The following is a 22990-nucleotide window of genomic DNA, read 5'->3' on the forward strand; positions in this document are numbered from 1 at the left end:
TCATGAGGTCCTCATCCGTCATGACCTTGTGGGGGTTTTATGTAAGATATTCTTGTTCTAAAGCTCAACTGAACATTCCAGAGTGGCCAGCCTAAGGCACACAGGTGTAATACTCATGCAGTCTGAGGTCAGATGCATAATCAATATTAATAGCTCAGTACGACAGATTTGAACTAATTAGAGACCAATATTTGAGAGAAATTTGTCTTTTGAGTTTCTAGAAAAAGTGTCTTTACTTTTGTTCACTGCAGAAGTAAATACAGGGATGTGGGTGGAGATAGGGGGTGGGTGAAAACGGAAATTTGGGACAATAGAAGGCTACTTAAAGAATCAAAATATAACTCGGAGTAAGAGTACATCTTGCACAGTATTTCCCCTTTAAGTCCAAAATAAAAATGAAGCAGAGCAAGATGACAGTTTGTAACAAAAGTCTGAGGTTTATTCAACAAAAGAGGCGGATACAGGACAAGCAGGTCAGCAGACGGTCAGCAGACGGTCAGCAGGCGGTCAGCAGACGGTCAGCAGGCGGTCAGCAGACGGTCAGCAGACGGTCAGCAGGCGGTCAGCAGACGGTCAGCAGACGGTCAGCAGGCGGTCAGCAGACGGTCAGTAGATGCCGTAGGTGTGTGGCTGGCCGCCCCTGTAGCGGTCGAGGTAACGCAGAGGCTGTCTGTGAGGGAACTTGACCTGAGCCGGGTGATGCACCGGGGGCCGGATGAACTGGAACACCGGCTCCTTCATGTCTGAGGAGAGAAGATCATTCACTTCATCCACACTGTAGTTATGGATATGATTCCATCCACACACTGTAGTTATGGATATGATTCAATCCACACACTCTAGTTATGGATATGATTCAATCCACACACTCTAGTTATGGATATGATTCAATCCACACACTCTAGTTATGGATATGATTCCATCCACACACTGTAGTTATGGATATGATTCAATCCACACACTCTAGTTATGGATATGATTCCATCCACACACTCTAGTTATGGATATGATTCCATCCACACACTGTAGTTATGGATATGATTCAATCCACACACTGTAGTTATGGATATGATTCAATCCACACACTCTAGTTATGGATATGATTCCATCCACACACTGTAGTTATGGATATGATTCAATCCACACACTCTAGTTATGGATATGATTCCATCCACACACTGTAGTTATGGATATGATTCCATCCACACACTGTAGTTATGGATATGATTCCATCCACACACTAGTTATGGATATGATTCCATCCACACACTGTAGTTATGGATATGATTCCATCCACACACTGTAGTTATGGATATGATTCCATCCACACACTCTAGTTATGGATATGATTCAATCCACACACTCTAGTTATGGATATGATTCAATCCACACACTGTAGTTATGGATATGATTCAATCCACACACTCTAGTTATGGATATGATTCCATCCACACACTGTAGTTATGGATATGATTCAATCCACACACTGTAGTTATGGATTTGATTCCATCCACACACTGTAGTTATGGATTTGATTCAACCCACACACACTGTAGTTATGGATATGATTCCATCCACACACTGTAGTTATGGATATGATTCCATCCACACACTGTAGTTATGGATATGATTCCATCCACACACTGTAGTTATGGATATGATTCCATCCACACACTGTAGTTATGGATATGATTCCATCCACACACTGTAGTTATGGATATGATTCCATCCACACACTGTAGTTATGGATATGATTCCATCCACACACTGTAGTTATGGATATGATTCCATCCACACACTGTAGTTATGGATATGATTCAATCCATCTGTGCTTCTTTGACAATTGAGGCGAGACTCACGCGAAAAGGAAAAGGATCAACCTGAAACCTTTTGTAATCAAAGTTTACCAGGCCTATGTTTTCATAAAGACATTGTGTAAAAAGCTCTTTAATTAGACACAGGCGACACACAGCGGGCTCTTTTTCACTCTGTGTAACGGCCCCGCGTAAAACGTACTTCAAAGTCGTACAACTACAACAGGTGGAGGCAACGTGACACCAACCGCCATAAAACACCACAGAAGTAGTTATAGACGTGCAACTCCAGAAGGAGGCGCTAAAGGCACCCTTCCAGTTGCTGCCAACCGCCATTAAAAGTGACAGAAGAAGACGACACAACGCATCTGATTTAATGCACAATAAAAGCACGTTGGTGGCACCTGGGGCGTCGCCCCGTTGCGTTGCGTCGCCCCGTTGCGTCGCCCCGTTACGTCGCCCCGTTACGTCGCCCCGTTACGTCGCCCCGTTACGTCGCCCCGTTACGTCGCCCCGTTACGTCGCCCCGTTGCGTCGCCCCGTTGCGTCGCCCCGTTACGTCGCCCCGTTACGTCGCCCCGTTGCGTCGTTCGTGACATTTAACGCTCTCGTAGGCGAAGCTGTGAGGCCCTTCCACCGCTCAAAAGAGTAAAATGTTTTTGGTTGGAAAAGGTTCAAACTTGCGCGCGGCGTGAACTCACCCAGAGCCTGGTGGAAGGTGTGAGTGACCGATGGGTCCCACTGGCTCTGGAAGAAGGCCAGTCCAGCAGGGGTCATGTGCTCCTGGTGCTTCCTGTACCAGTCCAGCGTCTGGAAGCTGCGCTGCTCCAGAGACAGACTGGGACCACACACAAGACAAGACATGAAAACACAAACGCGCAAAAAACACAAACGCACAAAAAACCACAAACGCACAAAAACCACAAACGCCTCCAAGTGGTAGAAATGCTCCAATGAAAGAAAAAAGTGAATTCATGCTCCAAAGCAGGACCAGCAGGGCGCGGTCAGCACACGTGACACTTGTGTTCTCCGTGCGGCTGAGCAGATGCAGCTGATGATTCTTTTAGTAGTTGATAAGTCAGTGATTGTTTTTTCTATAAAGGCTGAAATATGACATGAGAGAATACAAATATTCACTTTTATAGAAATATGAACTTATGGATTCCTGACACTTTGATGAACTAATGCTGCTGTCTTTGTTGTAAAGGTCATCTCCATGTGTTTAAGAGTCTGAAGTCCAGAGAACCATTATGATCAAAATATGACAATGGTTATTATTATTGATTAGTAGAGCGGTCAAACTTGAGTCGTTTGTCAATTAATCGGCCGATGGTGATTTAGTTGACCAAAATTTGTATCAGTCGACTATTTTATTCAGATTTCTACTGGACGACTTTAAAGTAAAAAGACATTATTTGAGAGTATTAAGAGTTCACACTTTGCACATTCACCACATCAAACCAGGACTAAACCTGGACTAAACCTGGACTAAACCTGGACTAAACCAGGACTAAACCAGGACTAAACCTGGACTAAACCTGGACTAAACCTGGACTAAACCAGGTCTAAACCTGGACTAAACCAGGACTAAACCAGGACTAAACATGGACTAAACCAGGACTAAACCTGGACTAAACCAGGACTAAACCTGGACTAAACATGGACTAAACCAGGACTAAACCAGGACTAAACCTGGACTAAACCTGGACTAAACCTGGACTAAACCAGGTCTAAACCTGGACTAAACCAGGACTAAACATGGACTAAACCAGGACTAAACCTGGACTAAACCAGGACTAAACCTGGACTAAACCTGGACTAAACCAGGTCTAAACCAGGTCTAAACCAGGTCTAAACCTGGACTAAACCTGGACTAAACCTGGACTAAACTTGGACTAAACCTGGACTAAACCAGGACTAAACCTGGACTAAACCTGGACTAAACCTGGACTAAACCTGGACTAAACCAGGACTAAACCTGGACTAAACCTGGACTAAACCTGGACTAAACCAGGACTAAACCTGGACTAAACCTGGACTAAACCAGGACTAAACCTGGACTAAACCAGGACTAAACCTGGACTAAACCAGGACTAAACCTGGACTAAACCTGGACTAAACCAGGACTAAACCTGGACTAAACCTGGACTAAACCAGGTCTAAACCAGGTCTAAACCTGGACTAAACCTGGACTAAACTTGGACTAAACCTGGACTAAACCAGGACTAAACCAGGACTAAACCAGGTCTAAACCAGGACTAAACCAGGACTAAACCAGGTCTAAACCAGGTCTAAACCAGGACTAAACCAGGACTAAGCCAAGTCCACATCAGAACTAAAATAGGCTCAGTTTAGAACCAAATGAGAACCAACGTGAGCACTAAATAAATAGATATTTCTTTTTACATAACTATGTGGAAGTAGAGCCTTAGCGTTGTCTAAGATACATCTTCAGAGACACTGAACGCTTTGGAGAGTTTCATGCTCTTTAGTCGATTGACAGAACACGTCTTTGGCCGCTCACAGCCCGATCGACGCGTCGTGATTGGTCCATTCATCGTTGCAGTTCTCTCCAATAAGAACGCAATTAAAGATTTGATCACTTTCAACTGTAGCCAGCAGAGGGCGCCCAATACTGCTTTATCCAGATTATTTAACTATTTTAAATGATACAAATGGAAAGATTGACGTAATTGTAATATGGGGAAGTTTATGTTTGGTTCACCATGGCAACGGGCGTACGTCCTCCCTGAAGTCGATGGGTCCACTTTGTTTGAAGAGGACGAAGATGTAGCGGTGGAAGCCTGTGCCTCTGGGGGGGAAGGGGGGGAGGTAGTGACACAGCTCGTCCCCCGACTGCACTGCACCTGCCGGGACGTTCCCCCTAAGCACATATACACGTATGTATATACACACATACGCACGTACGTATATACACACATACGCACGTACGCATATACACACATACGCACGTACGCATATACACACATACGCACGTACGCATATACACACATACGCACGTACGCATATACACACATACGCACGTACGCATATACACACATACGCACGTACGCATATACACACATACGCACGTACGCACATACACACATACGCACGTACGCACATACACACATACGCACGTACGCACATACACACATACGCACGTACGCACATACGCACGTACGCATATACACACATACGCACGTACGCATATACACACATACGCACGTACGCATATACACACATACGCACGTACGCATATACACACATACGCACGTACGCACATACACACATACGCACGTACGCACATACACACATACGCATGTACGCACATACGCACGTACGCATATACGCACATACGCACGTACGCATATACACACATACGCACGTACGCATATACACACATACGCACGTACGCATATACACACATACGCACGTACGCATATACACACATACGCACGTATGCATATAGACACATACGCACGTATGCATATAGACACATACGCACGTATGCATATAGACACATACGCACGTATGCATATACACACGTACGCACGTATGCATATACACACGTACGCACGTATGCACATACACACGTACGCACGTATGCACATACACACGTACGCACGTATGCACATACACACGTATGCATATACGCACATACACACGTATGCATATACGCACATACACACGTATGCATATACACACGTATGCATATACACACGTATGCATATACACACGTATGCATATACACACGTATGCATATACACACGTATGCATATACACACGTATGCATATACACACGTATGCATATACACACGTATGCATATACACACGTATGCATATACACACATACACACGTATGCATATACACACGTATGCATATACACACATACACACGTATGCATATACACACGTATGCATATACACACGTATGCATATACACACACACACGTATGCATATACACACATATACATACATACACATACACAGACAAACACAAACGCATGTAAATGTACACGTTAGGCAGATCCTAAACGTAACCATAGTTAGTAGAAAAAGCTTCAGTTGTAGTCATCTGGACTCAGTTTGAAAAATTAGACGTTTCGACTCTCATCCAAGAGTCATAGTGGCCAACCTGTACATGGAGCACTTTGAGAAGAAGGCACTGGCCTCATTCTCAGGCTCCGCCCCAAAACTGTGGCTCCGCTATGTCGATGATACTTTTGTAACAATCAAGAAACAAGAGCTGGAAACCTTCTCTGATCACATCAATGCTGTGGACCCACATATCAGGTTTACAAGAGAAGACGCTAAGGAGAATCGCTTGGCCTTTCTTGATTGTTCCACGATCAGAGGAGAGGACGGGAAACTCCAAATAGAAGTATATAGGAAACCTACACACACGGACCAGTATCTGCTCTTTGGTTCTAACCACCCACTACAGCACAAGCTGGGGGTGATCAGAACCTTACAACACAGAGCTCAAGGTGTGCCCACCAGCTCAGAGGGCAAGAAGAAAGAGGAAAAACATGTCCGTAATGCCCTCTCAGCCTGTGGTTACCCCGCTTGGGCTCTCAACAGAGTGAAGAGAACCAAGAAGCAGGACAAAAGGGAAACTGAACAGAGAAGGAAGGGTGTTTCTATCCCTTATGTGTCTGGCCTGTCGGAAAAACTGCAGAGAATTTTTAGACAACACGAAGTCCCTGTTTATTTTAAACCAGGAAACACTTTAAGACAAAAACTGGTTCATCCTAAGGACAAGTTGCCGTCTCAAAAACAGAGCAATGTAGTTTATTCTGTCCAATGCAGTGAAGAAAGCTGTAAAGAACGGTACATAGGTGAGACTAAACAGCCTCTACACAAGAGGCTTTATCAGCACAGAAGAAATACAAGTTCAGGACCTCAGAGCGCCGTGCATCTCCATCTTGAAGCCTCTAATCACTCGTTTGAAGACGGTGAGGTGAAGGTTTGAAGCAGGAGAAAAGATGGTTTGAAAGAGGAGTCAAGGAAGCTATTTTTGTTAAAAAAGAAAGACCTTCTTTAAACAGAAATGGAGGGCTAAGGTTTAATCTTCCTGTTATTTATAATGGGTTACTGAACCCCTGGAAAGGTAGAGGACATTTAGATGCTAATCAGGTCCTCAGGGTGGTTGAGCCAGGGTCTCACAAAGACAAAGAGGATTCTAATAGCCCATTAAGATTCTGAATAGGCTCGGTAGATACAAGGGGGGAGTTTCTGTTGAAACTAACAACTCTTTCTACTTCAGGAAGGCTCCTCCCAATGGGCGGGTCTTACCACAGAACAGTATTAATATCGGAGTTCTCGATCTAAATTCTTTTATTGACAATGACTCTTGGATGAGAGTCGAAACGTCTAGAGTCCAGATGACTACAACTGAAGCTTTTTCTACTATGGAACACGCCTGGACGAATGAGGGATTACACCGACGTAACCATAGTTACTAATTGCCAAACTCCAACTGACATTAAGCCATAACTTAACTTGAAACCATTTGGTTGATCTAATCCTGAAGTGTTGATGACCTGATTCTGGTTCTTCCAGAGCTAAAGTGATGCACACGACATATTCAACCTCAGGGCTTTCTTACAAAAACACTTTACATAGAAAGTTCTACTGGTTCCACCTGGACACGGACCGAGGCCCGCTGACTCCGCCTCCCCGCCGACTCCGCCTCCCCCCACCCGCCGACTCCGCCTCCCGCCACCCGCCGACTCAGCCTCCCGCCACCCGCCGACTCAGCCTCCCGCCACCCGCCGACTCAGCCTCCCGCCACCCGCCGACTCAGCCTCCCGCCACCCGGCGACTCAGCCTCCCGCCACCCGGCGACTCAGCCTCCCGCCACCCGGCGACTCAGCCTCCCGCCACCCGGCGACTCAGCCTCCCGCCACCCGGCGACTCAGCCTCCCGCCACCCGGCGACTCAGCCTCCCGCCACCCGGCGACTCAGCCTCCCGCCACCCGGCGACTCAGCCTCCCGCCACCCGGCGACTCAGCCTCCCGCCACCCGGCGACTCAGCCTCCCGCCACCCGGCGACTCAGCCTCCCGCCACCCGGCGACTCAGCCTCCCGCCACCCGGCGACTCAGCCTCCCGCCACCCGGCGACTCAGCCTCCCGCCACCCGGCGACTCAGCCTCCCGCCACCCGGCGACTCAGCCTCCCGCCACCCGGCGACTCAGCCTCCCGCCACCCGGCGACTCAGCCTCCCGCCACCCGCCACCCGGCGACTCAGCCTCCCGCCACCCGCCACCCGCCGACTCAGCCTCCCGCCACCCGCCGACTCAGCCTCCCGCCACCCGCCGACTCAGCCTCCCGCCACCCGCCGACTCAGCCTCCCGCCACCCGCCGACTCAGCCTCCCGCCACCCGCCGACTCAGCCTCCCGCCACCCGCCGACTCAGCCTCCCGCCACCCGCCGACTCAGCCTCCCGCCACCCGCCACCCGCCGACTCAGCCTCCCGCCACCCGCCACCCGCCGACTCAGCCTCCCGCCACCCGCCACCCGCCGACTCAGCCTCCCGCCACCCGCCGACTCAGCCTCCCGCCACCCGCCGACTCAGCCTCCCGCCACCCGCCGACTCAGCCTCCCGCCACCCGCCGACTCAGCCTCCCGCCACCCGCCGACTCAGCCTCCCGCCACCCGCCGACTCAGCCTCCCGCCACCCGCCGACTCAGCCACCGCCACCCGCCACCCGCCACCCGCCGACTCCGCCTCCCGCCTTTTATCTGCGCAGATAGTCTCACTGGACGATGTCAGTGAAGCCTCCAGTTCTACTGTAAGAAACCTCAGTCTTATTTGACCAGGAGCTCTCATTTAAAGCTCATATAAAATCAAACCTGTAAAACTACTTTCCACGAACCCAAACTATGTCACCTGTAGTTTCTAGCCCCACCCCACAATGTGACGAATGCCCCACCCCCACGGCTCCTCCTACTAATGTGATGCTCTGTGAAACTTACACCATCCAGTGAACATATTCAGCCTCACTGTCCAACAAATGCTCATCTGGAAGACAAAAAAAAGTTCTTGATCACAATTGAGAAGTTAGTTTCCATTCTTGAAAAACATTTAGAGCAGGCATGTCCAAACTAAGGCCCGGGGGCCAAATGCGGCCCTCAGACCAATTTTTGTCAGCCCTCCGGCTTCCTGTTAAGTTAGTCCAAACAACAAAAAGTAGTACTTTTTACTGTAAAATTGGAGAGATTGAAGCATTTCGATGTTTTACCAACATAATATTAATGTTCCAAGTCTTATTAAAAAGGTGTGGAGGTGCATCAAAACTATGTCAAATGCAAAAAAATCGACATTCTCTGTTTTTTTGTGGCCCTCTGCTCCGTATAAGTTTCAAAATGCGGCCCTCGGTGAAAAAAGTTTGGACACCCCTGATTTAGAGTATGTGTTTGTGAAAATATGAACACTTTGTGACAAACCAGTGTTTGTTTCATGTGGAAAGGTCCAGAAATGACAGCGATATTGACCATAACAGTTGTGAAAAGTAACAAAGTACATGAGTAATAATATGTCTGTTTGCCGTAACCCGACCGAGCCGTCAAAATTATAGCCGACTGAAAAAAAATCTGTATTTTGTCAAAATTGTGCCAAATTCTTTTATTTTTCTTATATTTCGCCGACTCACTGACCGTTTTTTCAAAAAAGCGCCGTGTTGAATCATTTTGTATCACTGGAACTCGCTAAAAATATTACAAAGCCGAAAAGAAATGAAACTTGACACGAGCGGAGAACGTTCAACTCATTGTCTGTTGAAGCCTGACCCCTGGCGGTCACTGCGCGTCACTGGCAGAATTTAAAAAAATGGCGATGGCCACATGCGTGTTCAGTGTGTCAGTGTCAGACCGGACGAAGCGAGCGAAAAGAGGATCAGTAGCATCTCTTATTAAATGATAATATTAACTTAATTTCATAGGCAAATTATCATTAAAAATTCTATATAAAAAAATGTTATGCTTTAAAGTAAAAAAAAAAAAAGAATTTACCTTCCTACCCACTTGAAAAATGGTGGGTCGGGTTACAGCAAAGACAATTTATTTGGGGCAGCTTAAAGTACAGACACCTAAACATTTTGCTTTTTATTTTACTTAAAGCAGTGCTGTACTTTCTACTCCACTACATTTTGGAGCTGGATTTGATAGTAGGAAGTACTTTTCATAAGGTTTAGCACGTTCATGGTGACATTCTGCGACTGTTGACCAAAGATCTGTTCAATCATTCTCATTTCAACACTTCTCAAAATATGTGTTCAATACTTTTTCAAGCTCAAAACATCACCACAGCCGCCTCAATACAAACTATAGATATAAGATATTTGACCATAAAGCCCGTTTGTACATGTTCCTGACCTGGACACGTGAGCAGCAGCGTCCACAGAGTTCCCTCCTCGGCCTCGAAGCTGATCCCAGGGGCCGACGCCGCCTGGAGACGCAGACAAATGCTTTTCAACTATTTCAAGACAGAACCCTCCGGTCACGCGTACCTCTGTCGGGGTGAGCTTGTTCCCATGATGCACGGCGCCGTCCTGGCCGTAGCACACTTTGAGAGGCACTTGTGGTAAGAAGAAAGCGTTGGGAAACAGGTCTTTGTAAACGCCGTAGTACTCGGCCAGTCTCCTGATGTGGAAGGGCCCGCTGGTCTGCTCCCAGGCCCGCTGCACGCGCTCCATGGAGATCCTCACTGTGTGCAGACCACAAAACACACTTATTATGCTCCGACAGACAGCAGAGGGTAAAGCTGCATGTGTGCTCTGCAGTAGAGATGTTACTATGTCACATTTTTCTATTCTTAATGTAGTAATAATGTAATGTCCCTCCTTCGTCCAGGGTTCCATTGTAGAGCAAATTCAGATGCATCATCTGGACTCAAAGAGTCTCAAGTGAAACCAAAAACTCCCTATATCAGGAGGTCCCGCCCAGTGGGCGGGGCTTACACAGAGCAGAATATATAACCCGAGTTCCCAGACTCGATTCTCAGATTGAGAATGACTCTTGGTCTAAATGATACAATTGAACGTTTTCTAAAATACAACAGTTTAAAAAATATTTCACATTCAGATCTATTTTTGGACTATAGATTGAATGAAGAATAATTTATTTTGCTTCTAAAATTGTCACAATTAAAAAATGTTTCGTTCTGACAATTATATCGTGACCCGATTAATCACAATTATTGATTGACAAACAGGTGATATAGGTCAGATCTGTGGAGAGGCGATCCCGCTCACAGTAAGATATTACTAGAAATATTTTTTAGCAGTAAAAACAGTGAAAGAGTCATATTGATAATCACAGGTGCGCAGACGAGCCGCTCTCTCCAGTTCCACATTCTTCTTGTTGGCCTTCACCAGGAGCTTCCGCTCCTTCATCTGTTTGGTTCTGCTGGGCTGTTCATATGGGAACCCAATATCCACCTGCTCTGCACCTACAACGACACCATATGCTTTTACATCACTTTATTCAAACTAGGGCTGCACAGGAGTTTAGCTAGTTTTCTGCTCGGGGAAACCTTTTAAATCAGATGAAGCAGTGAAACCGGGTGAAACTCGGGTGAAAACAGCAGAAGCAGATATAAACAGTACATGATCATTTATCACCAAACACGACTTGATTTGTGATAAAACTGCCATATTTCCAGTGACGGCAACTTGTATGTGGAGCTAGCACGCGTTAGCATCAGCTGTTTGAACGGCACAGCACGAGACCCAAAATACTATATTTCCAGTGCATAATGCATCCAACATGAACTAAACACAACACATTACATGAAGAACAAAGGTTTAAACGTGGTGTAGAGGATCTGCAGAGAAGTGAAATAAATGCACAAAAAGACTCGTCTCAAACTTGGAATTATATTACTGAATGTCTTTCTGTTCTTTTCTTGTGAGATCAGCTTCATGGTCTAAAGTATAATTCAAGTATGATTTAGATTTGATACATTTTACAATAACTTGTCATGTGTAAAATGGTAATAGATGATTGTAGAGCAGGAGTGAATCCTGTACCGTGCTCTGGATTGGCCTGCTCCACATATTTCCTGTACGTGTGCCACCAGACGGGTTTGTCCTGGGCCGCTTGAGCCTGTTTGAAGTAGCGCATGTAGCTGCGATATTTTTCCAAAGCCTCCAGGTTGTCCACATTGATGTCTTGGTTTGGCAGAGGACCAGGAGCAGGGGCCCGGCGCACCCACAGAGAGCCTGGGGAGGACAGGGGACAAAAACACAATCATTTTTAATTTCACATTTTGTTCAACCAGGATAAGATTTAAAAACTTGTTTGCTAGAGTGTCCTGGCCAATATCCTTTTACACGCCTGATATACACATACAAGTCCTTTTACACGCCTGATATACACATACAAGTCCTTTTACACGCCTGATATACACATACAAGTCCTTTTACACGCCTGATATACACATACAAGTCCTTTTACACGCCTGATATACACATACAAGTCCTTTTACACGCCTGATATACACATACAAGTCCTTTTACACGCCTGATATACACATACAAGTCCTTTTACACGCCTGATATACACATACAAGTCCTTTTACACGCCTGATATACACATACAAGTCCTTTTACACGCCTGATATACACATACAAGTCCTTTTACACGCCTGATATACACATACAAGTCCTTTTACACGCCTGATATACACATACAAGTCCTTTTACACGCCTGATATACACATACAAGTCCTTTTACACGCCTGATATACACATACAAGTCCTTTTACACGCCTGATATACACATACAAGTCCTTTTACACGCCTGATATACACATACAAGTCCTTTTACACGCCTGATATACACATACAAGTCCTTTTACACGCCTGATATACACATACAAGTCCTTTTACACGCCTGATATACACATAGAAATCCTTTTACACGCCTGATATACGTGACCTCTTTTAGTAATGTCCTGATCACAAATAACTTTTTAGTGCCGTTCCAATTTGTGAACTCTCAAATATCACACATCTTGCCGTGAACACCAAAAAAAACAGAATAAAGACCAGGTCTGTCCCTGCACTCACAGCGTTCCTCCTCATACTCTATATCATTTAGAAACATTAACATTCATATTACTATAGGCTGCAGTGATTAAACATATAATTATAACTAGTCAACTATTAAAAATAATCAAATATCTGTACATACTCTACACCAAATAAACAATACATTTTATAACAAAGACAGTGGCATTATTATTCAATCAAAATGCCAAAAAGAATAAACTAAATAAAAATAAATGTATGCAATAATACACTTTCACACCAATAGTCTCTAAATATTCTCCATCTTTAAGTCTACAGTCACAATATTTTTCAGGTAGATAATATATTTTCAAAAATCTCAAAGTACAATTCAATAATTTGATAAGTCAACTACTAAAATAATCATTAGTTCCAGCCTTAATGGAATGTTTCTGTGGTAATATATATTATTGCACTCTTAAGTTCTGTAACTGATTCCCATAGTATATTTATTTGTTCCTCTTTGACTTATTCATTGTTCATTGTTTTATGTTGAATCAAATCAACAAGACAAGTTCCTGTTTGTGAATTTTGTTCATTGACAATGGCAAAAACCTTTTCTGATTCTGATTTGAATTCTGATAATAAACTAGAAAATGTCAATAATGAATGCTACAGTAAGCACCAAAATAATAACGGTAACAATTTTAGAGGCAAACTTTAATCTTTATACATAAAATTCAATCTTAAGTCAGGAAAATACACCTAAATAAAAAAAAAATACTAATAATAGACTTTTGGAGGAAAGTTTGTATTTGAACCTTTGATTCTGTCTCTCACAGTGGAAATGTCAGACCCCTCCATCATGTCTAAGTGTTATATAATATATTATTATATGTTATATAAATACTTTCCTCACTCAATATGATTTACTGCACAAAATAATCAAGAGTGAATGAGATATGTTTAGCAGCATATCTGTTTCTACAGGAGTATTCAAACAGAACAACCAACACAAACATCTCTCATCACATGGACATGTCTTTAATGATGAAACGTTACCAGTTGTGGTGAATGTTCTTGCCGTGTTGAGGCGTCTCTCAGCCCCGCTCCTCCAGGCGTCCATGGCACACACTCTGCACACCGCCGCCATCTTGTCCTTCTCCAGAGGCGGCTACGGTGGCGCCGACGACCAAAAAGTTCAACCCACTTTTACGGTCCAAATGAAATGACTTGCGGTAATGACATTTATTATAGCGATAATTGTCGTGATTCAATGTAATCAAATATTTGAAAAGCGTCAAATAAAATTACACTACAGACGCAATTGACCATTTCAGGTACAAACAATAATTGCATAAATAAATATATCTTAACTAAAAATAAGCATACGCTGTTTCATCAAAGACAAACCAGGAAAAGAGGAAAACTGACAAACTATAGTACATAAAAACATAGTTACTTACGTAGTTTGAATTGCAAATTAATTTGGCTTTGTGAATGTGGTATTTACAGTCCCAAGAATATAAATAAAGTAACACCATGTTGCATATTCGGGAGTTTGGGAGAAAAGTAGATGATAATATTACAACATTCAAGATGTATTTTCTTTTTACCTTTTTTTTTCAGAGTCCGTGAACGCGTCATTATTTTGTATTCATGACGTCACATGATACGCTATATTCCGATACCGAAATTCAATCTGTCTCCTGCTGACTCTGATGAACTACACCGGCTCATGCTAATGGTAATGTTTGTATTTTGTGTGTTTATTCCCTCTTAGTCTGAATAAGTGAGTATTTACACGAGACGACTGGAGCAGAATGAGTGATTCACGTCAGCTGGACCTTTGACAGCCATGCTAACAGCTAACAGCTAGCTCTCTCATGCTTTGTTATTATATTGTGGCTAATGCTACGCCCATGTTATCTTTACTTATCTGCTGTTTTATGCTTCTATATCCTTTCGATCTCCATTATACATTATAAAATGCATCTAAATTGTTTTAATGCTTCCAACTAATGTGTTATATTAGTTATGTTCATGAATCAATTTATTAGACCACATTATTATTATTAATTTATTATAATCTGCATTTAGCTCTGTACCTTTTCTAGCACTGTGATAAAACTTTTTTTTTATACTAATTTAAAAATATACATTGTTACCATTTACTACAGTGATTATTATGATTATTATTATTAGCAGTAATGGTCGATAGTTACACCAGTGGCTTCAGCTTTAAGTCTCCAGCAGAGGCTGATATACTGGGCCTGAAGGGAAGATATAAAGCTTTATTTTAACACTTAAATGCACAAATGCCACTGCACAAACTGTAACTACACTGCTCTCTTATTGGTTCAATGTAAAACACGGTGTGGATTTAGAAAATAAGTTCTATGTGTTTCTTTTGACACTTTTTTTATGCAGCACACAAGTGAATCCATTAATCGCAACTAATCAATATAATAATAATTTGGTAGGAATGTTTTCATCATGTGACTTTTGCGTTCTAAACAACTAATTGATTAATTCCAAAGAAGATTAGCCCAGTTGAATGGCAAAATGATCGTTAGTTGTTGCAGCCCTAATGCAGTAATTGAGTTTGTCGTTTAATATTATACATTTTGGGGAAATGATCAAAATTGGCTTTACAGAACCCATCTTGCTTCTGAAATAACTCGCCACTGCCCCAATCTTTGTGTAACCAACGGTAACGGTTAGCGCTCTCGCTTCACATCAAGAAGGTCCTGGGATGGAGTGCTACATCTCAGTGGGACTGTCCTGGTTAAATAAGAATAATACATAAAATAAATTATAAAAAGTAACCAATAGTTAATTTGAGAACTAAACTATTAACTTAACGTACATTTGTGCTCCTTGCTATGGATTTTAAAATCGTAGTATTGTATCGGCCAATATGGATTATGGGTAGGCTTGCATCTAATCATTAGTTTGATAATCAATTATGTTAGCAACTATTCTTTTCATTAATCAAAGAGTTGTTTGGATCACAAAAACATGCATTTGATTTTCTCCTAAATTTGACAGTTCAAGCTAAAGTGAAGCCGTGTGTGGACATCTTGATGGAGTTCTCTTTAGACACAGTCAAACAATGAAAATGATGGACATTTTTATTCTTTTGCTGTAATTACTGCTTTGTCTGAGTCGTAGAACTTCTTCTCTGGCTCCAAGTGCTAATGTTTGATGGTGTTTTCATTTGGATGCTGCTGCTTATATTATGACTACAAATATTATCTCAATATTGTTTGGGATGTTGGGATTAATGTTCAAATGTTGCGCAAAAATGAATGGCCTGTCAAATTAACCACATAAGGGCACAAATATTACTTTATGAAGAATACCCTGCAAGATTCTGTTTTCTGTTTGGCTTTTTGTTTGTTTTTTCAGGCCTCTCTTTTTTAGCCCTTTCTCTTTTAATGACCTCTTTTTGCAGCCGTCTATCCTCTCTTTCTCCTTTAAAAAAATCTATAATAAAACAAGACACAGAGCGAAATAACAAAGCAACAATAGCCAGTAAACATTCCACATCTGGTGTGTGTCGTTCAGTATTTGTCCCATTTTCAAGTTTATTGTTTTTCCATTTTGTGCGTCCTTATATTATACTATTACTATATATTATATTACGTGTTAGTGTCTAGTCCTTGGCAGTCCGTTCTTTTTGTATCTTTGCAGCCTTTTCTAAAAGTTGATATAAGATAAGATAATCCTTTATTGTCCCACATGGGGAAATTTCATTGTTGCAACGCAGGTAGATCCAGAGGTAGATCCAGAAGAAAAGAACAGATCACTTATAGGAAGTTTGAAAAACACTCTCAGTAGAAGATCTCCTATAAACAAAAACTCACATAGACAAAACCTCCCATTTCACAACAAGGGATGGAGGGCAAAATAATAAAGATATAAATAAATGCATAAATACCATTGCATGTGATCACGACAGTAATTGCACATGAATTGCACAGTAACTGCACATGAATTGCACAGTAATTGCACATGAATATCATATTGTTATAGAAAATAACATCTGATGTGGCCTTTTCTCCATTTGTATTTCAGCTCGTCCTTCAAAATGGAGTCCCAGAATCTCACCTGTTCCATCTGCATTGAGCGTTTCAAGGACCCGTGCACCATCCCGTGTGGACACAGCTTCTGCCGCTCCTGCGTCGACGCTCACTGGAACGCCCAACACAAGCGCGGCGTCAGCTTCGACTGCCCCATTTGCAAACATGAGTTCGCCGAAAAGCCGCCCCTGTCCCGAAGCATCAGCCTCTGTGAGCTGGCAGAAGGGGCCGGCAGCTCGGGACGGTCCTCCAGAGAGGGTTTGGCGGCGGGCGCGGGAGCGGGCGCTGGAGACGCAGAGCCCTGCCACAGACACGGGAAGCCTCTGGTGTTGTTCTGTCACCAGGATAAGATGTCCATTTGCTGCGAGTGCGCGGTGAAGGAGTGCGGCAGCCACGAGAAGATCATGCTGGAGGAGGAGCGGCAAAAACAGCAGGTGTGGGACACGTTTCCATAGCAGCCCAGCCAGCGACGCCGCCATTATTTGCTTCATCGATACTTGTGATTATTCAGGTTACACTATACTTGAAGAAGTCAAAAGAGTTATAATTGTCATGTGAAAAGTAAAAATAGGTTGTTTAAATTCAAGCTTTACTTCCAAAAGAGTGAATCTCCGAAGGGTTTATTAGACAGTGGACATCAAAAATCAAATCTTTATCTGATTTATGGAGTATTAAACATCATGCAAACAGTTACATTTCTTTGTGATTGTAGCAGGGCCTCAGACTACTGTGAGTTCAAATCTGGCTCACTTTGCTGCATGTCCTCCCCAGTCGTATTCCCATTTCACACTGCACTGTCCTGCCCAATAAAGCCTATGGGCTGAAAAATAAATAAAAGTTAAAAAGCAGTCTTAAAACTCTGATGATGAATACATTTCCTTTCTTGGTACATGGGATGTACTTGAGTATATGTAGTTTATTCTCCTGGTTTCTTAACTTCAGGTACATTTACTTAAACTTTACTTTGACTTCATTCCACTGCATTTTTCACTGGACTGAAAAGTGAACTTATTTTTTCTTCTAGTTTCAGACCAGTCGACATGGCAGAAGGGTTTATTTTGAACCTTTATGTGGGCGTGTCCCTCATTCGTCCAGGAGAGTTCCATTGTAGAAAAAGCTTCAGGTGTTTCATCTGGACTCAGTTTAGAAAGAACTAGATGTTTCAACTTCATCCAAGAGTCATTGTCAATAAGAGAATTTAGGCCGGGAACTCAGATATTTATACTATTCTGTGGTAAGGCCCGCCCATTGGGCGGAGCCTTCCTGAAGTGGAAAGAGTTGTTTGTTTCAACAGAAACTTACCCTCTTGTTTCTAACGAGGCTCTTGTTTCCAATCAGTTCTTTATTGGGATATTAGTCTCCCTTATGTCTTTGTGAGACCCTGGTTCACTCGCTCTGAGGACCTGATTATCATCTAAATGTCCTGGTCCTCGACCTCTCCAGGGCTTTAATATTCCATTGTAGATTACAGGAAGGTTGAATCTTAACCCTCCATTTTGTTCAAAGGTCCTTCTGTTTAAAGGTCTTTCTTTTTTAACAAAAATAGCTTCCTTAACTCCTCTTTCAAACCATCTTTTCTCCTGCTTAAAACCTTCACCTCACCGTCTTCAAACGAGTGATTAGAGGCTTCAAGATGGAGATGCACGGCACTCTGAGGTCCTGAACTTGTATTTCTTCTGTGCTGATAGAGCCTCTTGTGTAGAGGCTGTTTTGTCTCTCCTATGTGCCTGTGCCTGTGCCTATGTTTCAGCCTGTGGTTATCAACAGAGTGAAGAGAACCAAGAAGCAGGACAAAAGGGAAACTGAACAGAGAAGGAAGGGTGTTTCTATCCCTTATGTGTCTGGCCTGTCGGAAAAATTGCAGAGAATTTTTAGACAACACGAAGTCCCTGTTTATTTTAAACCAGGAAACACTTTAAGACAAAAACTGGTTCATCCCAAGGACAAGATGTTGACCCAAAAACAGAGCAATGTAGTTTATTCGATCCAATGCAGTGAAGAAAGCTGTAAAGAACGGTACATAGGTGAGACAAATCAGCCTCTACACAAGAGGCTTTATCAGCACAGAATAAATACTAGTTCAGGTCTACAGAGTGCCGTGCATCTCCATCTTGAAGCCTCTAATCACTCGTTTGAAGACGGTGAGGTGAAGGTTTTAAGCAGGAGAAAAGATGGTTTGAAAGAGGAGTTAAGGAAGCTATTTTTGTTAAAAAAAGAAAGACCTTCTTTAAACAGGAATGGAGGGCTAAGGTTTAATCTTCCTGTAATCTACAATGGAATATTAAAGCCCTGGAGAGGTCGAGGACCAGGACATTTAGATGATAATCAGGTCCTCAGGGCGAGTGAACCAGGGTCTCACAAAGACATAAGGGAGACAAATATCCCATTAAAGGGCTGTTTCTAAGCAAAAGGCTCGTTAGAAACAAAGAGGGTAAGTTTCTGTTGAAACAAACAACTCCCAATGGGCGGGGCTTACCACGGAATAGTATAAATATCTGAGTTCCCGGCCTAAATTCGCTCATTGACAATGACTCTTGGATGAAGTCGAAATGTCTAGCTTTTTTTTTGCAAAACAACTGAACCTTTTTCTACAATTTGAACCTTTTATGATACAAAAATAATTGGATAACAAAAAAAGCACAGTTCTTCATCAAGAGCACTACATTTGACTCTAATAGTTCTCAAAATCCATGTGAAATGTTTGACTCTGTGCAGTAAGTACAAAGGGGTACACCGTTATTTGTTTTTAGAAATTAAAATACGTATTTTATCTCTTACTTCTTCCACACGAGTGAAAGCTGAATGACACAGCTCTTCTTTGTGGCCTTTCTTGGTTTGTTGAAATGGATTGATGTCGGGCTGATTTAGTATCGCTGTGATTCTTTCTCAGACGATTCTCCAGAAGAAAGAAAAAGACGTGGAGAAACTGATCAAAGAAACTGAAAAAAACATCCTCGACCTGTCTGAGAACATCAGCCAAGCAAACGTAAGAGAGAGAGAGGGGTGCTGCGAGCAGAGAGAGGGGGGTGCTGCGAGCAGAGGGAGGGGGGTGCTGCGAGCAGAGAGGGGGGTGCTGCGAGCAGAGGGAGAGAGAGAGGTGCTGCGAGCAGAGGGAGAGAGAGAGGTGCTGCGAGCAGAGAGAGAGAGAGAGGTGCTGCGAGCAGAGAGAGAGAGAGAGAGGTGCTGCGAGCAGAGGGAGAGAGAGAGGTGCTGCGAGCAGAGAGAGGGGGGTGCTGCGAGCAGAGAGAGGGGGGTGCTGCGAGCAGAGGGAGAGAGAGAGGTGCTGCGAGCAGAGAGAGAGAGAGAGAGAGGTGCTGCGAGCAGAGAGAGAGAGAGAGAGGTGCTGCGAGCAGAGGGAGAGAGAGAGAGGTGCTGCGAGCAGAGAGAGGGGGGTGCTGCGAGCAGAGGGAGAGAGAGAGGTGCTGCGAGCAGAGAGAGAGAGAGAGAGGTGCTGCGAGCAGAGAGAGGGGTGCTGCGAGCAGAGAGAGAGAGAGAGAGAGGTGCTGCGAGCAGAGAGAGGGGTGCTGCGAGCAGAGAGAGAGAGAGAGAGAGGTGCTGCGAGCAGAGAGAGGGGTGCTGCGAGCAGAGAGAGGGGGGTGCTGCGAGCAGAGAGAGGGGGGTGCTGCGAGCAGAGGGAGAGAGAGAGGTGCTGCGAGCAGAGAGAGAGAGAGAGAGGTGCTGCGAGCAGAGAGAGAGAGAGAGAGAGGTGCTGCGAGCAGAGAGAGGGGGGTGCTGCGAGCAGAGGGAGAGAGAGAGGTGCTGCGAGCAGAGAGAGAGAGAGAGAGAGGTGCTGCGAGCAGAGAGAGGGGTGCTGCGAGCAGAGAGAGAGAGAGAGAGAGAGAGAGGTGCTGCGAGCAGAGAGAGGGGTGCTGCGAGCAGAGAGAGAGAGAGAGAGGTGCTGCGAGCAGAGAGAGAGAGAGAGGTGCTGCGAGCAGAGAGAGAGAGAGGTGCTGCGAGCAGAGAGAGAGAGAGAGAGGTGCTGCGAGCAGAGAGAGGGGTGCTGCGAGCAGAGAGAGAGAGAGAGAGAGGTGCTGCGAGCAGAGAGAGAGAGAGAGAGAGGTGCTGCGAGCAGAGAGAGAGAGAGAGAGAGGTGCTGCGAGCAGAGAGAGGGGGGTGCTGCGAGCAGAGAGAGGGGGGTGCTGCGAGCAGAGGGAGAGAGAGAGGGGTGCTGCGAGCAGAGAGAGGGAGAGAGGTGCTGCGAGCAGAGAGAGAGAGAGGTGCTGCGAGCAGAGAGAGAGAGAGAGAGAGGTGCTGCGAGCAGAGAGAGAGAGAGAGGTGCTGCGAGCAGAGAGAGGGGTGCTGCGAGCAGAGGGAGAGAGAGAGGTGCTGCGAGCAGAGAGAGAGAGAGAGAGGTGCTGCGAGCAGAGAGAGAGAGAGGTGCTGCGAGCAGAGAGAGAGAGAGAGAGAGGTGCTGCGAGCAGAGAGAGGGGGGTGCTGCGAGCAGAGAGAGGGGGGTGCTGCGAGCAGAGGGAGAGAGAGAGGGGTGCTGCGAGCAGAGAGAGGGGGGTGCTGCGAGCAGAGGGAGAGAGAGAGGTGCTGCGAGCAGAGAGAGAGAGAGAGAGGTGCTGCGAGCAGAGAGAGAGAGAGAGAGAGGTGCTGCGAGCAGAGAGAGGGGTGCTGCGAGCAGAGAGAGAGAGAGAGAGAGGTGCTGCGAGCAGAGAGAGGGGTGCTGCGAGCAGAGAGAGGGGGGTGCTGCGAGCAGAGAGAGGGGGGTGCTGCGAGCAGAGGGAGAGAGAGAGGTGCTGCGAGCAGAGAGAGAGAGAGAGGTGCTGCGAGCAGAGAGAGAGAGAGAGAGGTGCTGCGAGCAGAGGGAGAGAGAGAGGTGCTGCGAGCAGAGAGAGGGGGGTGCTGCGAGCAGAGAGAGGGGGGTGCTGCGAGCAGAGGGAGAGAGAGAGGTGCTGCGAGCAGAGAGAGAGAGAGAGGTGCTGCGAGCAGAGAGAGAGAGAGAGAGGTGCTGCGAGCAGAGGGAGAGAGAGAGGTGCTGCGAGCAGAGAGAGGGGTGCTGCGAGCAGAGAGAGAGAGAGAGAGAGGTGCTGCGAGCAGAGAGAGAGAGAGAGGTGCTGCGAGCAGAGAGAGAGAGAGAGGTGCTGCGAGCAGAGAGAGAGAGAGAGAGAGAGGTGCTGCGAGCAGAGAGAGGGGTGCTGCGAGCAGAGAGAGAGAGAGAGAGAGGTGCTGCGAGCAGAGAGAGAGAGAGAGAGAGGTGCTGCGAGCAGAGAGAGGGGTGCTGCGAGCAGAGAGAGAGAGAGAGGTGCTGCGAGCAGAGAGAGAGAGAGGTGCTGCGAGCAGAGAGAGAGAGAGAGGTGCTGCGAGCAGAGAGAGAGAGAGAGAGAGGTGCTGCGAGCAGAGAGAGAGAGAGAGGTGCTGCGAGCAGAGAGAGAGAGAGAGAGAGGTGCTGCGAGCAGAGAGAGAGAGAGAGGTGCTGCGAGCAGAGAGAGAGAGAGAGGTGCTGCGAGCAGAGAGAGGGGTGCTGCGAGCAGAGGGAGAGAGAGAGGTGCTGCGAGCAGAGAGAGAGAGAGAGAGGTGCTGCGAGCAGAGAGAGGGGTGCTGCGAGCAGAGAGAGAGAGAGAGAGAGGTGCTGCGAGCAGAGAGAGGGGTGCTGCGAGCAGAGAGAGAGAGAGAGAGAGGTGCTGCGAGCAGAGAGAGAGAGAGAGGTGCTGCGAGCAGAGAGAGAGAGAGAGAGAGGTGCTGCGAGCAGAGAGAGGGGTGCTGCGAGCAGAGAGAGAGAGAGAGAGAGGTGCTGCGAGCAGAGAGAGAGAGAGAGGTGCTGCGAGCAGAGAGAGAGAGAGAGAGAGGTGCTGCGAGCAGAGAGAGAGAGAGAGGTGCTGCGAGCAGAGGGAGAGAGAGAGAGAGGTGCTGCGAGCAGAGAGAGAGGTGCTGCGAGCAGAGAGAGAGAGAGAGAGAGGTGCTGCGAGCAGAGAGAGAGAGAGAGGTGCTGCGAGCAGAGAGAGAGAGAGAGAGAGGTGCTGCGAGCAGAGAGAGGGGTGCTGCGAGCAGAGAGAGAGCGTGGGATATGTATGTTTGCCGATCTCCGCCATAAGTAGATATTTGCTCCGTGCATCAAAAACAACCAATCATG

General features: G+C 45.5%; 2 protein-coding genes across 2 annotated transcripts in view; one reads left to right on the forward strand and one right to left on the reverse strand.

Annotated features, from left to right (window-relative positions):
* Positions 1-411: 411 nt before the first annotated feature.
* Positions 412-13990, reverse strand: mrpl38 (mitochondrial ribosomal protein L38). The gene is made up of 9 exons (XM_072456389.1): positions 13892-13990; positions 11849-12040; positions 11137-11268; positions 10328-10524; positions 10194-10266; positions 8796-8841; positions 4540-4698; positions 2516-2652; positions 412-743 (listed from the first exon to the last, which is right to left on the reverse strand). Exons 1-9 carry the CDS (start codon positions 13980-13982, stop codon positions 607-609), a joined length of 1164 nt encoding a protein of 387 aa, XP_072312490.1. The 5' UTR covers positions 13983-13990; the 3' UTR covers positions 412-606.
* A 512-nt stretch (positions 13991-14502) lies between these two features.
* trim65 (tripartite motif containing 65) overlaps positions 14503-22990 on the forward strand; it is a 28032-nt gene continuing 19544 nt past the window's right edge. The window contains exons 1-3 of the mRNA XM_072456593.1: positions 14503-14576; positions 16910-17348; positions 19805-19900. Of these exons, the coding sequence (XP_072312694.1) occupies positions 16923-17348; positions 19805-19900 (522 nt within the window). The 5' untranslated portion in view covers positions 14503-14576; positions 16910-16922. The remainder of the gene's footprint in view (positions 14577-16909; positions 17349-19804; positions 19901-22990) is intronic.

The sequence above is a fragment of the Eucyclogobius newberryi genome, unplaced genomic scaffold (assembly GCF_026437365.1).
Source record: "Eucyclogobius newberryi isolate DKJ021-1_F unplaced genomic scaffold, fEucNew1.0.hap1 SCAF_20, whole genome shotgun sequence".
Lineage (NCBI taxonomy): Eukaryota > Metazoa > Chordata > Actinopteri > Gobiiformes > Gobiidae > Eucyclogobius > Eucyclogobius newberryi.